At 45.4% G+C, this 14,137-nt stretch overlaps 1 protein-coding gene across 4 annotated transcripts in view; it reads left to right on the forward strand.

Moving 5' to 3' along the window:
* The window catches only part of GALNT3 (polypeptide N-acetylgalactosaminyltransferase 3), a 32,329-nt gene that overhangs the window by 8,690 nt on the left and 9,502 nt on the right, over nucleotides 1-14,137 (forward strand). For all 4 annotated transcript variants that reach the window (XR_013545814.1, XM_020789423.3, XM_020789422.3 and 1 more), the window contains exons 4-7: nucleotides 3,409-3,558; nucleotides 6,712-6,946; nucleotides 7,589-7,706; nucleotides 10,813-11,013. Coding sequence is in view for 3 of the 4 variants with exons in the window: in XM_020789423.3 (XP_020645082.3) it covers nucleotides 3,409-3,558; nucleotides 6,712-6,946; nucleotides 7,589-7,706; nucleotides 10,813-11,013 (704 nt within the window). In the remaining variant the exon portion in view is untranslated. The remainder of the gene's footprint in view (nucleotides 1-3,408; nucleotides 3,559-6,711; nucleotides 6,947-7,588; nucleotides 7,707-10,812; nucleotides 11,014-14,137) is intronic.

The following is a 14,137-nucleotide window of genomic DNA, read 5'->3' on the forward strand; positions in this document are numbered from 1 at the left end:
TGCTGAGCAGACATCATGCCAAACCACAGTTAAGGAAGTTTAATTACATCCTGTGTTGCCTCTGAAATGGAATAATTTCTGAACAACAGCTAACTAGAATCGGAAATCATATATTGAAGTGTATTTGCAAGTTGTTCATGGTGCTAATTGGTTTGATTTCTGAATTCATAAATCAGAATTACAGCTACTCCTGTGCCTCCAGACCCTGGTGCATTATGGAGTATAGAGCAAATTTACAAATATATTAAACTAATGCTAATAGGCGAAATATATAGTGGATGAAAAATTTCAAATCATATATTGAATGACTGAAAGTTTAAACTATAGTTGGCAATGATATCTGAACTGAGTCTTTGCTTTGTTAGTGCCTGTTATCCGTGTGCATCAGCAGTTCCCTTTCCCTACTAACTTTTGTGTCTGCTAAAGAGAGCAGAATTCTGGTTCAGCTTCTTAGCAAATTGGGAAAGAGGACTGAATTATATTGGAGCCAAGAGACATAGCTACAACCTGATTGCAGTGAAAATGGCCAGAATTCTATTGGATATTTATGCCAGCATAAATGTTTTTGGGTCAGTTGCAGTGGCAAATTGCCACTAATTAGTCAGTTGCTGCTTACATTCCTAGTTGTGTGACTGGTATGTAACCAGGAACACAAGTGGCAAATTATGAATTAGCATCAATCCACTGAGTTCACTTACACTGGCATAAATCTCTAGTAGGATTCTGGGCACTGTTTCTGAGTATGTATTTGCTTTCCAATAAAAGAGAATTATAAACAATTAAAGCTACTGGTGTTTTAAAACTAATGTACAGTGGTGCCTCGCTTAACGAGTGCCCCGTATAACGAAAAAATCGCATAACGATGGCTTCGTTGCCATCGCTTTTGCGATCGCACAACGATCTTGCCTATGGGGAAAAATCGCTTTGCGATTTTTCCCCATAGGCACCATTTTCCCCCAGCTGAGCGGCGGGAGCTTTGAAGCCCCGCTGCTCAGCTGGGGGAAAATGTCGGCAGTGGGCTGTGGCCTCGGAAGGACCCCGAAGCCACCGTCCCCTGCCGACAATTCCCTTCCGAGCTCCGGGGACAGGCTGGGGGGTGGACCGGGGAGCTTGAAGCCTCTCCGCGCCGCCTACCCCCGCTGTTCCCGGACTTCTGGAAGTCCGGGAACAGCCTGGGTAAGCAGCGCGGAGAGGCTTCAAGCTTCCCGATCCACCCTCCAGCCTGTCCCCGCCGCTTAAAGCCTCCTTGCGCCGCCTACCCAGCCCGTTCTCGGACACCTAGGTGTCCGAGAACGGGCTGGGTAGGCGGCGGGGAAGGCTACCGGCATCGGGGACAGGCTGGGGGGTGCACCGGGGAGCTTGAAGCCTCTCCGCGCCGCCTACCCCCGCCGTTCCCGGACTTCTGGAAGTCCGGGAACGGCGGGGGTAAGCAGCGCGGGAAGGCTTCAAGCTTCCCGATCCACCCTCCAGCCTGTCCCCGCCGCTTAAAGCCTCCTTGCGCCGCCTATCCAGCCCGTTCTCGGACACCTAGGTGTCCGAGAACGGGCTGGGTAGGCGGCGGGGAAGGCTACCGGCATCGGGGACAGGCTGGGGGGGTGCACCGGGGAGCTTGAAGCCTCTCCGCGCCGCCTACCCCCGCCGTTCCCGGACTTCTGGAAGTCCGGGAACGGCGGGGGTAAGCAGCGCGGGAAGGCTTCAAGCTTCCCGATCCACCCTCCAGCCTGTCCCCGCCGCTTAAAGCCTCCTTGCGCCGCCTATCCAGCCCGTTCTCGGACACCTAGGTGTCCGAGAACGGGCTGGGTAGGCGGAGGGGAAGGCTACCGGCATCGGGGACAGGCTGGGGGGTGCACCGGGGAGCTTGAAGCCTCTCCGCGCCGCCTACCCCCGCCGTTCCCGGACTTCTGGAAGTCCGGGAACGGCGGGGGTAAGCAGCGCGGGAAGGCTTCAAGCTTCCCGATCCACCCTCCAGCCTGTCCCCGCCGCTTAAAGCCTCCTTGCGCCGCCTATCCAGCCCGTTCTCGGACACCTAGGTGTCCGAGAACGGGCTGGGTAGGCGGCGGGGAAGGCTACCGGCATCGGGGACAGGCTGGGGGGTGCACCGGGGAGCTTGAAGCCTCTCCGCGCCGCCTACCCCCACCGGGAACGAGGAGGCTTTAAGCGGCGGGGACAGGCTGGAGGGTGGATCGGGAAGCTTGAAGCCTCCCAGCGCTGCTTACCCCCGCCGTTCCCGGACTTCCAGAAGTCCGGGAACGGCGGGGGTAGGCGGCGCGGAGAGGCTTCAAGCTCCCCGGTGCACCCCCCAGCCTGTCCCCGATGCCGGTAGCCTTCCCCGCCGCCTACCCAGCCCGTCCTCGGACACCTAGGTGTCCGAGAACGGGCTGGGTAGGCGGCGCAAGGAGGCTTTAAGCGGCGGGGACAGGCTGGAGGGTGGATCGGGAAGCTTGAAGCCTTCCCGCGCTGCTTACCCCCGCCGTTCCCGGACTTCCAGAAGTCCGGGAACGGCGGGGGTAGGCCGCGCGGAGAGGCTTCAAGCTCCCCGGTGCACCCCCCAGCCTGTCCCCGATGCCGGTAGCCTTCCCCGCCGCCTACCCAGCCCGTCCTCGGACACCTAGGTGTCCGAGAACGGGCTGGGTAGGCGGCGCAAGGAGGCTTTAAGCGGCGGGGACAGGCTGGAGGGTGGATCGGGAAGCTTGAAGCCTTCCCGCGCTGCTTACCCCCGCCGTTCCCGGACTTCCAGAAGTCCGGGAACGGCGGGGGTAGGCGGCGCGGAGAGGCTTCAAGCTCCCCGGTGCACCCCCCAGCCTGTCCCCGATGCCGGTAGCCTTCCCCGCCGCCTACCCAGCCCGTTCTCGGACACCTAGGTGTCCGAGAACGGGCTGGGTAGGCGCCGCAAGGAGGCTTTAAGCGGCGGGGACAGGCTGGAGGGTGGATCGGGAAGCTTGAAGCCTCCCAGCGCTGCTTACCCAGGTCGTTCCCGGACTTCCAGAAGTCCGGGAACGACCTGGGTAGGCGGCACGGAGAGGCTTCAAGCTCCCCGATCCACCCCCCAGCCTGTCCCCGCCGCTTAAAGGGTAACCGCAGCGGCTACCCCAGCCATGGCCGGACTCTAGGGAGTCCAGCCATGGCTGAGGTAGCCACCATGGGTCAGATCCAAGCCGCGGGGGGAGGGAAAAAACCGGATAATCCGTTCCAGTTGGAACGGATTAACCGGTTTTCAATGCATTTCTATGGGAAATGGTGCTTCCCATAACGATGTTTTCACATAACGTTTTTTTTTCTGGAACCAATTAACATCGTTATGCGAGGCACCACTGTATATTGATTTTCTATTATTAAGAAGCTAATTCTGAAAAGTAAAATAACAGTGGTTTTGTTAAACAGGCAAGAACTGACTTGCTGTCTTTTCAGAATACTTAAAAGATGAACTGGATGAGTATGTGAAGCAATTCCATATAGTTAAAGTAGTCCGACAAAAAGAAAGAAAAGGACTCATAACTGCTCGATTATTAGGCGCTTCAATAGCAACTGGAGAAACCCTCACGTTTTTGGATGCACACTGTAAGTATCTCCTGATCATAATAGTATTTCGTTAATTGAGTAGCATTAATGAGATCCTTGGTTGTCTTAATGTCTTGTTTAGACTGTTCAATAGTTTTTTTCCACTTGCATGTTTTTTCAAACACAGATATATGCCATTTCAAAATATGAAACTGAAAGGATGGGGGATCATGTTTTTATAAGTTTAGGATAGCTTCTTAGTGGCTTAGGATTGCAGCATAGATTCTGTAGTGTCTAACAAGGCACTTTTCAAACTTAAGAACTTTTTGAAATAGCCACCAATTCCATACCTTTTTCAATTTCTCATCTTAGAAAAGACCAGGTTTCAGCATCCCAGTAGGGTGGGCTGGCAGGCAGTGACAGCATCAGTACAATCTGGATTCAAACATCCCATAAACACAAAGTGGGAGCTAAAGTGAATGCAAGCAGATTATGGCAGAATGACATGAGCTGGCAAGCCAAGTGAAATAGATTGATCTGGTTTTACAACTGTGGAACCATAGTAAGTGACTAGATCAGTAATTCATTCCATGGTAGAATGGATCGACCCCAAAATACCAGTATCTATCAAAGCAATATTCTCACTCTCCACACACAAAAATTTAAAGAACAAAACCATAGCTCAGTGAGTGGGGGTATTATTTCTCACACATATTAATGTATCAGTATGTCTTTCTTTAGAACTTAAGCCATTGCTACAACTCTGTTACTAGCTGCTCCAGCGAGTGAACACACATAGTATTCTCTTCCCTTTCAGAGAACAATTTATTCTTTCTTTACCCCTTCAGTTCTCATAAATTTTTATGCAAACAGCATCTCGTTATAAGCTCCCTTTCTTCTTAGAGGTAAGTTCTTCGTATACTCCTCCTGCAACTGAATTTATGCTAGAATGTGCAGGAGCTCTTCCCAGGAGTCTGTTGTCAACACTAGTGGGAGATAAGGAGAAAGCTATCTAGAGCATATGTGGGAAGAGCGAAGATAGACAAAGATGGATTGAGAAGAAGGAACAAGCAAGACATCAGAAGATAGATGGAATTAGGATGTAAGGTGGGGGGGGTGTCTGCTGTAATGCTGAGAATTTTGGCAGGAAGGTTCAGAGACATTGCCAGTTTCTTTGCTATCCTTAGTGAGAACTTGCAGTTGTATGACCTTTAATAGGTTTGTTCAAGATGTAATCATAATTAGGGTAGGCCCACTGAAATCGGGGGGGGGGGGAATTTACTTATTCATGAATAAGACTGTTTCCAACCTTTTTGCATCACTATATAGTAAAATATACAAAGCACAGATTTCTGTACAACTTTGATAGCCAATGCCATTGTATTGTCCATGCTCTGGGGACTCAGCTATCTTAGGTGTATGAAGAACAAGACACAGAGAAAGAAAATTAGTTGCTTTAACTTCAGCATCTTGAGACTTTCCCCAGGACAAGTGCCAGAAAATGATGGCTGTCCTGGGTTATTTTGGATAGTTGGAGAAAATTTAATATTTCTGTAAAAATTTTCATTTCAGCAGGAAATGGGATAAATTCTCCTAAATTGAGAGAAGTACTTAAATGCATTACAGAATTTAGTTTCTTTTTTATTTTTAAAAAACAAAAAAATAAAATATTTGGTATTAACAGAAGAGGTAGAGGCCTTAGAATCCAGAACCACACTATCTTTTTCCTTGCCCTGTTTATGACTTCTTTTATTCCTTTCCTTTTTTACTACACTGCTTTTACCAAAATACATTTTGAGTTCTATTGAAAGACTAGAAAATTAAGAATAATGTATTTGTTACACTCAGCTGCATATGTTCTAAAGAAGTTATTCCTTAACAATTTCAGGCATCTTTCCCATTTTTATTTCCTGATCAGGACCTTGCACGGTTTCTTCATCCTCTTTCCTTTTGGTTACTTTTAATCAAGCTAGGCAAATTATTTCAAAGTGTTATATTTCCCCTTAATTCTGGATGTGAGGGCAATTTGGTTGCAACACTTCTCATCCCACTGATTGCGAGGGTTGATCCGGCTGACTAGGTGGGTGTCCCTTCCCCACTCATTGCTGCTTGTACATTGCAACTGAAGTTGCACACAGTGGAATAGGACAGCCATCCTAGACAGAAAGAAATACTGTGCTTATGTCAATAGTAGACAATAGCTGCACTCCCCTGCTAGAACCATAAACACATATGCTTTAGTGATAGTTGTCTATAAAGAATGTTGCTTGCCTATAAACTAATAATTCATTAAACATCGTGATGAAACTGATAAAAGAACATACAAATGATGATATCTAGTCCTATCTAAAAATAATTTCACTGAGTTCAAAGTTACTTACTATGGTCTTGCATGGGTAAGGGAGTGCCAAAAGGACCTTAAGGAAGTGACATAAACACTGGTCATTTGGGCTGTTTTCATTTTGGTCCTTTATTGCAGACAACTGTTTACAGGATTTATGGCCAAGAATTCCATCTGAATCTTTCCAAGTCTTTGGGCCTGGCTCAGGAGAGAATCCATTCACAATGCTTGGGCTGTGACGAGTCCATGCCAGAGTGCCTCTCACCCACTGAGTCTGTACAGTTCTCTGTAGGGCTCCCTCTGGCATCCAGCCTTAGTCCAAGCCTTCCACTTGTGACACCATGCCTCTTCCGGGTAAAATAGGATTCTTCCTCTGCTCCAGGTTCACAACAATGTAGTATGGCACCTTCCACAGGGGCCAGTACCAAGGGAGGTCAAGAAACACACAGTCCACTCCCTAAGGCGCCTCAGTCTGTTCTGCTTCTCCTAACCCCATCTTGCTACTTGTGTCATCACCCACTCCTTTCTCCAGGATGTCCTCCTTTGTAATAACCTAGTTCCTTCCTCTCACCCAACACCCCCATGTGCTGGCCTCATCTTTCTCATGCCATTATGCCTTCCAGTCTTTGGCCCAAGTTGTGTCTCCACTGGGGTTTGAGGGGACAGCTCATCTGGGCCCTTCTCCAAATGATCATATCACATACCAATTCTGCGGTACAGGCATCTTGAGAACAGTGGTGGGAGTCATGGTGGGGTTCTCTACACGGGCATGTGCATAGCATTTCAGTGTGTCTAATTAAAATGTATTTTAACACTTTTTAATGGAAGTGGGGAAATCCAAAGCTATAATCATGATTTCATTCATTTCCTAGGTGAATGTTTTTATGGCTGGCTGGAGCCCTTGCTAGCCAGAATAGCTGAAAACTACACTCGCGTTGTAAGCCCTGATATTTCATCTATAGACTTGAATACATTTGAATTTAATAAACCCTCTCCTTATGGTCAGAATCATAATAGAGGAAATTTTGACTGGAGTTTGTCCTTTGGATGGGAATCTCTTCCTGACCACGAAAGCAAAAGAAGGAAAGATGAAACCTATGCTATTAAGTAAGTAGTAAAACTTTAATTTGTTTAAATTTGTTTGATTGGAAATATTTCTAATGATATATTATCATTGTTTGTAAAAACAATTCATAAACTATCTTCTTTTGTGGATGGAAGACAGCAACAAAAGAATAGATTCTTTAATTTCTTTGGCATATAGCATTCTTTTGATGTAGTACTCCAGGGTTTTATATATATTTCAGAGAACTTTAAAGTTTTAAACCTAACTAACATTTGTACAATTAAATGCTTGATACGAAATGTTTGAAGTCAGGTAACAGTAGTAATGTCACTGCATTGGAGTGTACCACAGCAAATGGAAGAGAAGTCATTGTCATCAGATATCAGAAGCATTCTTTTTTTTAGCACACTTGGTTATTTTACTCTTCTTGGCTTTGAAATGGGGATACAAACAATTGCTTGCAATGATAATTTCTTCATAAAGTCCAAATTGTAGTCAACTGGATGGGTTTTATTTATTGTTGGCTACTCACTTATCCTTACCTGGTCATAGAGTACTACCTGGCTCATTTCATCATGTCTCCTGGAAGAAGAATGAGTTCTGAAATATTACAAGAAGAATATGAAAAGTTTCAGCTAGATGGAGAAATAGCTGGATTCATAAAAACATTTTTCCCTTTTCAGAACACCCACTTTTGCAGGAGGACTCTTTTCAATATCAAAGGACTACTTTTATCATATTGGGAGTTATGATGAAGAAATGGAAATATGGGGAGGAGAAAACATAGAAATGTCTTTCCGAGTAAGTTTAGAGACAAAGAGTTCATGCACCATTTGTTGGGCAAGTGTATATACTGTGATAAAACCTACAATTCATTTTTTGATACAGCTGGCAGAAATAAGTAGTCATTTGAATGTGGCCTCAAGCCAGTAATGGCCTAGGAAGGGAAAATGCTGTCCAGGACATGGTATATCTAGGTCATTGTCAGCTCATTATTGAATGAAATACAGTGGTACCTCTACTTACGAACTTAATCCGTTCCGGAAAATGTTCGTAAGTAGAAGCACCATTTCCCATAGGAATGCATTGAAAACCAATTAATCCGTTCCAGCTGAAGAAAAAAATAACAAAAATAAAAATAAGAAATAAAACACTGCAAGCCCCTGGGGTTGCAAAAAACAAAACAAAGAAACATAACCGCACCAGCCCAATCCCACTCTGCAAAAGCCACCCAATTTTTTTTTAAAAGCAGCACCTTACCTCCACTGCTGTGACTGCCGCTGCCAGGAGGCCTCCCAGACTCCAGCCACCACTGCCGGGCCACGGCTTCTCTGCCACCATCGCAGGCTTTCCCAGGGTTCGCTGCAAGCGCCACCTTTCTCCGCTGCCATCCACTTCCCGGCCAGGGTTTCCACGCCATTGACACAGGCTTTTCCCGTCGGTAGACCAGCTCTATCAGGGGAAGCCCTCCCCTGGTAGGGCCGGTCTACTAGCCCGGGAAAGCCTGTGTTGGCGGCACGGAAACCCTGGCCCGGCAATGGATGGCGGCAGAGAAAGGCAGCGATTGGGGCAAGCCCCAGGAAAGCCTCCCATGGCGGCAGAGAAGCCGCGCAGTGGGGGAGAAAGGCGGTGCTTGCGACGAAACCCTGGAAAGTCTGCGGTGGCAGCGCTGGAAGCCCGGGAAGCTGAGCCCAGCCAGGATGGTCCAGCGTCTTGCCTCCCAGTGGCGGTAGCAGCAGCGCTGGCAGCCTGGGAGGCCGAGCCTCCTTTTTCCTAACTGTTGGGGCGAAAGAACTACAAAGAAGCAGCTTCACCAACAACTGTTTGAATTTCCCGCCCTTTTCCCCTTTTTCATTCGTTTCTTGAAGCTCCAGCCGCAAGTAGAAGCAAAATTTTGTGGCCGGAGCTGTTCGTAAATTGAATTGTTCGTAGATAGGGACGTTCGTAAGTAGAGGTTCCACTGTATTTTTAATTGATTTTTACTCTTCAAAATTGAAACAATTATACCTCTCTATATATCTGTCTTCCCCCCTTTCTCTCTTCACACACACACACACACACACACACAAATAGGTGCAAATGTTTTTTTTTCAGTATGCTCTCATGCATTTTATTTTGGTGTTCTGTGTGGGTTTAAATTTTGAAACTACTTTCAATAAACACATTCCTATGGGCCTAATAATAACAGCTGTTTTTATTAAAGCAGAGTTTAACATAGTGCACCCACCTGAACCCATCCCCATGCCCCCTGAAAATGGTGGCAGAAAAAAAGTATTGTGAATGTTCATAGGGTGAAAGAGAAGAAATTCTTTAAGTAGCAGAGTACTGTATATACTCGAGTATAAGACTAATTTTTCCACACATTTTTTTGCTGATAAAGCACCCCCCTTGGCTTATACTCGAATCAGTGTCAAAATTACATGTTCTCCCCTGCAGTGCGGGTGCTCTCCGGACTCCCCAGCTCATCTACGGGTGCCTGCAGCCTCTGTGGGTGGTCCAATGACCTGGGTTAAGTACATTGCATTTCCGCTTCCAGGACACTCCCATCCTCCTCCTCCTGCATATTCTATGTACCCACCTTCCTCCCACCTTCCTCCTCCATTCTCTGTCTCATTCCATATTATTATGCAGCAGTAGATAAGTGCAGCATCTAGTATGAGTCCTTCCTCCGCAGGCAGTGAAGTATGTCTCACAGCTCAGAAGGGCAGCATCTTTGAAAACATTAAACCTACTGATACTTAAATTGTAATTTTATTGGTATATATTTTTATTTTTGAAATTTACCAGTAGCTGTTGTATTTTCTACCCTTGGCTTATACTCGAGCCAATATGTTTTCCCAGTTTTGTGTGGTAAAATTGGGTGCCTTGTCTTATACAGTGGTGCTTCGCATTACGACGTTAATTTGTTCCAACGAAATCGCTGTAGAATGAAAACGTCGCAATGCGAAAATAAAAAGCCCATTGAAATGCATTGAAACCCCTTCAATGCGTTCCAATGGGCTGGAAACTCACCATCCAGCAAAGATCTTCCATAGGACGGCCATTTTCGGTGGCTGTCTTGCGAGGAATCAGTCCCAGAAAACTGGGGAGCCATTTTATTTACCCGGCGGCCATTTTGAAACTGCCGATCAGCTGTCCAAAAATCCTCGTTTTGTGAAGAATCGGTTCCCGAAGCAGGGAACTGATCATTGCAAAGTGAAAAAACCCTATTCAGACCATCGTTTTGTGATTCTAATGCGGTTTCGTCGTAATGCGGGGCAATCGTAAAGCGAGGCACCACTGTATTCGGGTTGGCTTATACTCAAATATCTACGGTAATTCCTGTTTTGACATGTTGGCTGTTAGTCGCACAATAAAGAAAATGAACGCTGTTAAAACAAACAACTAACTTTTATTAAGAAAGTTACATTCAAGATTGAAAAGCATAAACCCTAACAAGATGACAGCTGCCTTAGTAGGGTCATGGGAACGGGGTAGAAACATCTCTGCTACTTAGAATGTCAGGAAAAGAAGGGAAGTGAGACTGATAGGCAGACCCCGAGAATATCTATCTATCTGTCCCTCCCTCCGTCCCTCCCTAATATATATACCGCTCATCTAGAACGTGTCTACTCTGGGTAGTATTATAGATGGAGGAGGAGGACCTAGTGTCTAAGGACAGGCAGGATCCCAGACTTGTTTATTCTCAGGTGCCCTGTCTGTCACCTGGGCTGGAGAGACTATAAGAGGCAATGTTCAGAGGACTCTGGGCCAACAAAAATAAGCCTCAGGATTGGGAAGTTCCATTTAAAGACATTTGTGGGCTGGGCAGGCTGATTCAGGTGCAGCCCACCAGGGTCTATCGAAGAGCCATCAGAGGTTGTCAACTCTATATAAAAGATAGATTAACTGAACTGCTATATTTCAGGTGTGGCAGTGTGGGGGACAGCTGGAAATCATACCTTGTTCAGTTGTTGGCCATGTATTTCGCAGCAAGAGCCCTCATACTTTCCCAAAAGGGACTCAAGTTATTACACGCAATCAAGTTCGGCTCGCAGAAGTCTGGATGGATGAATATAAAAATATATTTTACCGGAGAAACACTGAAGCAGCAAAAATTGTTAAACAAGTAGGTGGCGGTGGTGGTGGTATTAGAAATCAGTTGCTGCACTGAAATTCTTGGTGAGCAAATATTTATTGTGAAAATATGTAAACAAAAGTAGGCTGTCTATATCCAATTTGCTTTGCTTGGCCACATAGATACAGCAGTACCAAATATAAATTTTCATTTAATCCTTTATAGTCTGTTGCATCCATTGTCTTCTCTTAGCATCGGAGGAATATGTCTCAATAATTTTCCTTGAATGTTCTGTTTCAATACCTTCAGTTAATTAGGAGTAAATATAAAGCATGATTGCAAAAGAAATCAATTTTACTTGTCATATTTATTGTTATGAATCAATGTATTAATAACAATAGGGGTTGGGACCGCCAGGTAGTCTAGTTGGTTCCTCCGGTAGGTCAGTCTGGAGATGACGATGATATGCTTGAATGTGCCAAAAAATAACTCTGTGGAGGGAGAAATTCCTGCTTCTAAACTGTCCCATAGCCAATTTATATGTGTAAGAAAGGAGACAAAAGGAAGAGTGTGTTACTAAAGAAGGCAGCGATTGGAACATACTATTAGACCTTTGGAATAATGAACTATTAATATCATATTTTGAAATTAGGCAACACCTAGTGTTAGCGATGTATATGCAACCTGTGAGAAGGGTGGACAGTCTCAGTAGGGCATTTTTCAGATTTGCCAGGAGCCCTAGAGGTGTGGCTAAATTCAGAGGCTACTGTGAATTTTTTTGTTGTTACATATTTTAATAGTATAGTTGGTGCACCATAAAGGTTGTTATAATGAGTCTTTGTCAACCAAAAATCATTTAACTAGCAAGCTTCTTTAAACCACACAAATTCCCCTTGTGCTCTCTAATAGTGAAATGTTATATTTTTAAAAATCAGGAGTATGGGATAGCTGTATAGCTCAGTGAGTTAGATACCTGAATGTGGAGCCATTGTTCTGAAGTTCTGTTCCTCACTGTACCTCCTGGGAGAAGAGCCAGCCTGTGTGAGCTTGGTCGAGCTATGCAGTCCCACATCACTGACAAAAGGGAGTGGGAAAATACTTCTCAGTTCCTTATACCTAGAAAACCCTGGAAAGTTTCACCATGAGTTGGCGTCAACTTAATTTGTAGTTTAGTCTTATTTCCAGGAGGTTCCATGGGCCTGAGAACCCCTTGAAAGATGGCACCATTGCCCTCCAGCTACATAGAGAGGAGAATGGGGCTTTTCTTAGAAAAGCAAATTATTTTTAATCAATTTTTGAATGGGCTGGCTGGGAGCCTCAGGGATTCTGGAAGGCACATAAATGGCCCTAGAGGACTACATGTGGCTCAGATGTTGTACGCTTCTGCCTTATTAGAAGTGCTGTTGAGGCCTCATCAGCCTAGAATACAAACTATATAGGATTGCTGAGTGTGCTGTTGAGATATTTTTGAAGGCTAGGATGTTCATAGAATGGGAAGGACAATCATTTTGAAATGCATACTGTCCAAACTCACTCTCAGAGAGAACAATATGAAACTTCCAGGTTAAGAAATAGTTGCAAGTTACATGAACCAGTGCTTTTATTTGGGAAAATGACAAATGTTGAAAAGAAATCTTAAAATGTTAAAGCTTTGAATAACTAACATGCCAATACAGTGGGGTCTCAACTTACGAAATTAATCCATATTGGAAGGTGGTTCTTAGGTCGAAAAGTTCGTCGTTCGAATCTGCATTTCCCATAGGAATGCATTGAAAACCATTTAATCTGTATCTGCTCTTTTCCATCCATAGAAACTAGTGGGAAGCTGCTATTCCGCCTTCTGCCACTAGAGGGGGATATTTTTTCTTTTTTTCCCTTAGGTTCAGGAAACCAGGAGGAAGGCAGGGAACAGTTTGCAAAGCACCTTAGAAATCTTTTTTTTCCAACGAAGCCAATTTTAAATCATGTTTTAAAGCATGTTGTGCTGATTTTTTCAGCACAAAGACACACAGGCAGGCTTTTTAGGTGCTGAGCAAGCCTCTTCAGAGCCAGCCCATCAGCTGATAGGCGGGGAGAGGAGGGTGCAGGAGCGGGGAAAAGCACAAAATGGCTGCCAGACTCCCTCCTGGGTGTCGGCTTTTAGCTGTTTCCTGCTCTTTTTCCTGCTGTTTGGGGGCTACCAAGGCCTGGTAAAATGACTTTCTTTTATTTATTTTTAAGTTTCTGACCCTTTTTTCCCCTCCAGAAGCCTCTAAGGGGAGGGAGGGGGCACTTTTTCCCCTGTTCGTAACTCGAGAGAAGTTCGTACAGTGGGGTCTCGACTTAAGAACTTAATCCGTATTGGAAGGTGGTTCTCAAGTCGAAAAGTTCTTAAGTCGAATCTGCATTTCCCATAGGAATGCATTGAAAACCATTTAATCCGTATCTGCTCTTTTCTGTCCATAGAAACTAATGGGAAGCTGCTATTCTGCCTTCTGCCACTAGAGGGGGATATTTTCTTTCTTTTTTCCCCTTAGGTTCAGGGAAGGCAGGGAACACTAAAGGCAGCACTTTAGAACTCTTTTTTTTTAAAAAACGAAGCCAATTTTAAATAATGTTTTAAAGCATGTTGTGCTGATTTTTTCAGCACAAAGGCACTCAGGCAGGCTTTTTAGGTGCTGAGCAAGCCTCCGGAAGCCTGCTCAGAGCCAGCCGATCAGCTGTTAGGTGGGGAGAGGAGTGGGGAAAACCACAAAACGGCTGCTAGCCTCTTTCTGGGTGTCGGCTTTTAGCTCTTTCCTGCTCTTTTTCCTGTGGTTTGGGGGCTACCAAGGCCTGGTAAGTGACTTTATTTAACAGTACAGTATTTATTTTTAAGTTTCTGATCCCTTTCCCCCCTCCAGAAGCCTCTAAGGGGAGGGAGGGGGGACTTTTTTCCCTGTTCATAACTCGAGGGACGTTCGCATGTCGAGTCCTTACTTTCCCTATAGGGCAGGTTCGTAACTCGAATTGTTCGCAAGTTGGGTCGTTCGTAAGTCGAGACCCCACTGTATGTCGAGTCCTTATTTCTCCCCTATAGGGTGGGTTCGTAAGTTGAATTGTTCGCAAGTAGGGTCGTTCGTAAGTCGAGGCCCCACTGTATTTGCAAAAATGTTTATGTTAAATATGTCATCACTCTAGTTTCTGACTTGCATGA

The sequence above is a fragment of the Pogona vitticeps genome, chromosome 1, assembly GCF_051106095.1.
Source record: "Pogona vitticeps strain Pit_001003342236 chromosome 1, PviZW2.1, whole genome shotgun sequence".
NCBI lineage: Eukaryota > Metazoa > Chordata > Lepidosauria > Squamata > Agamidae > Pogona > Pogona vitticeps.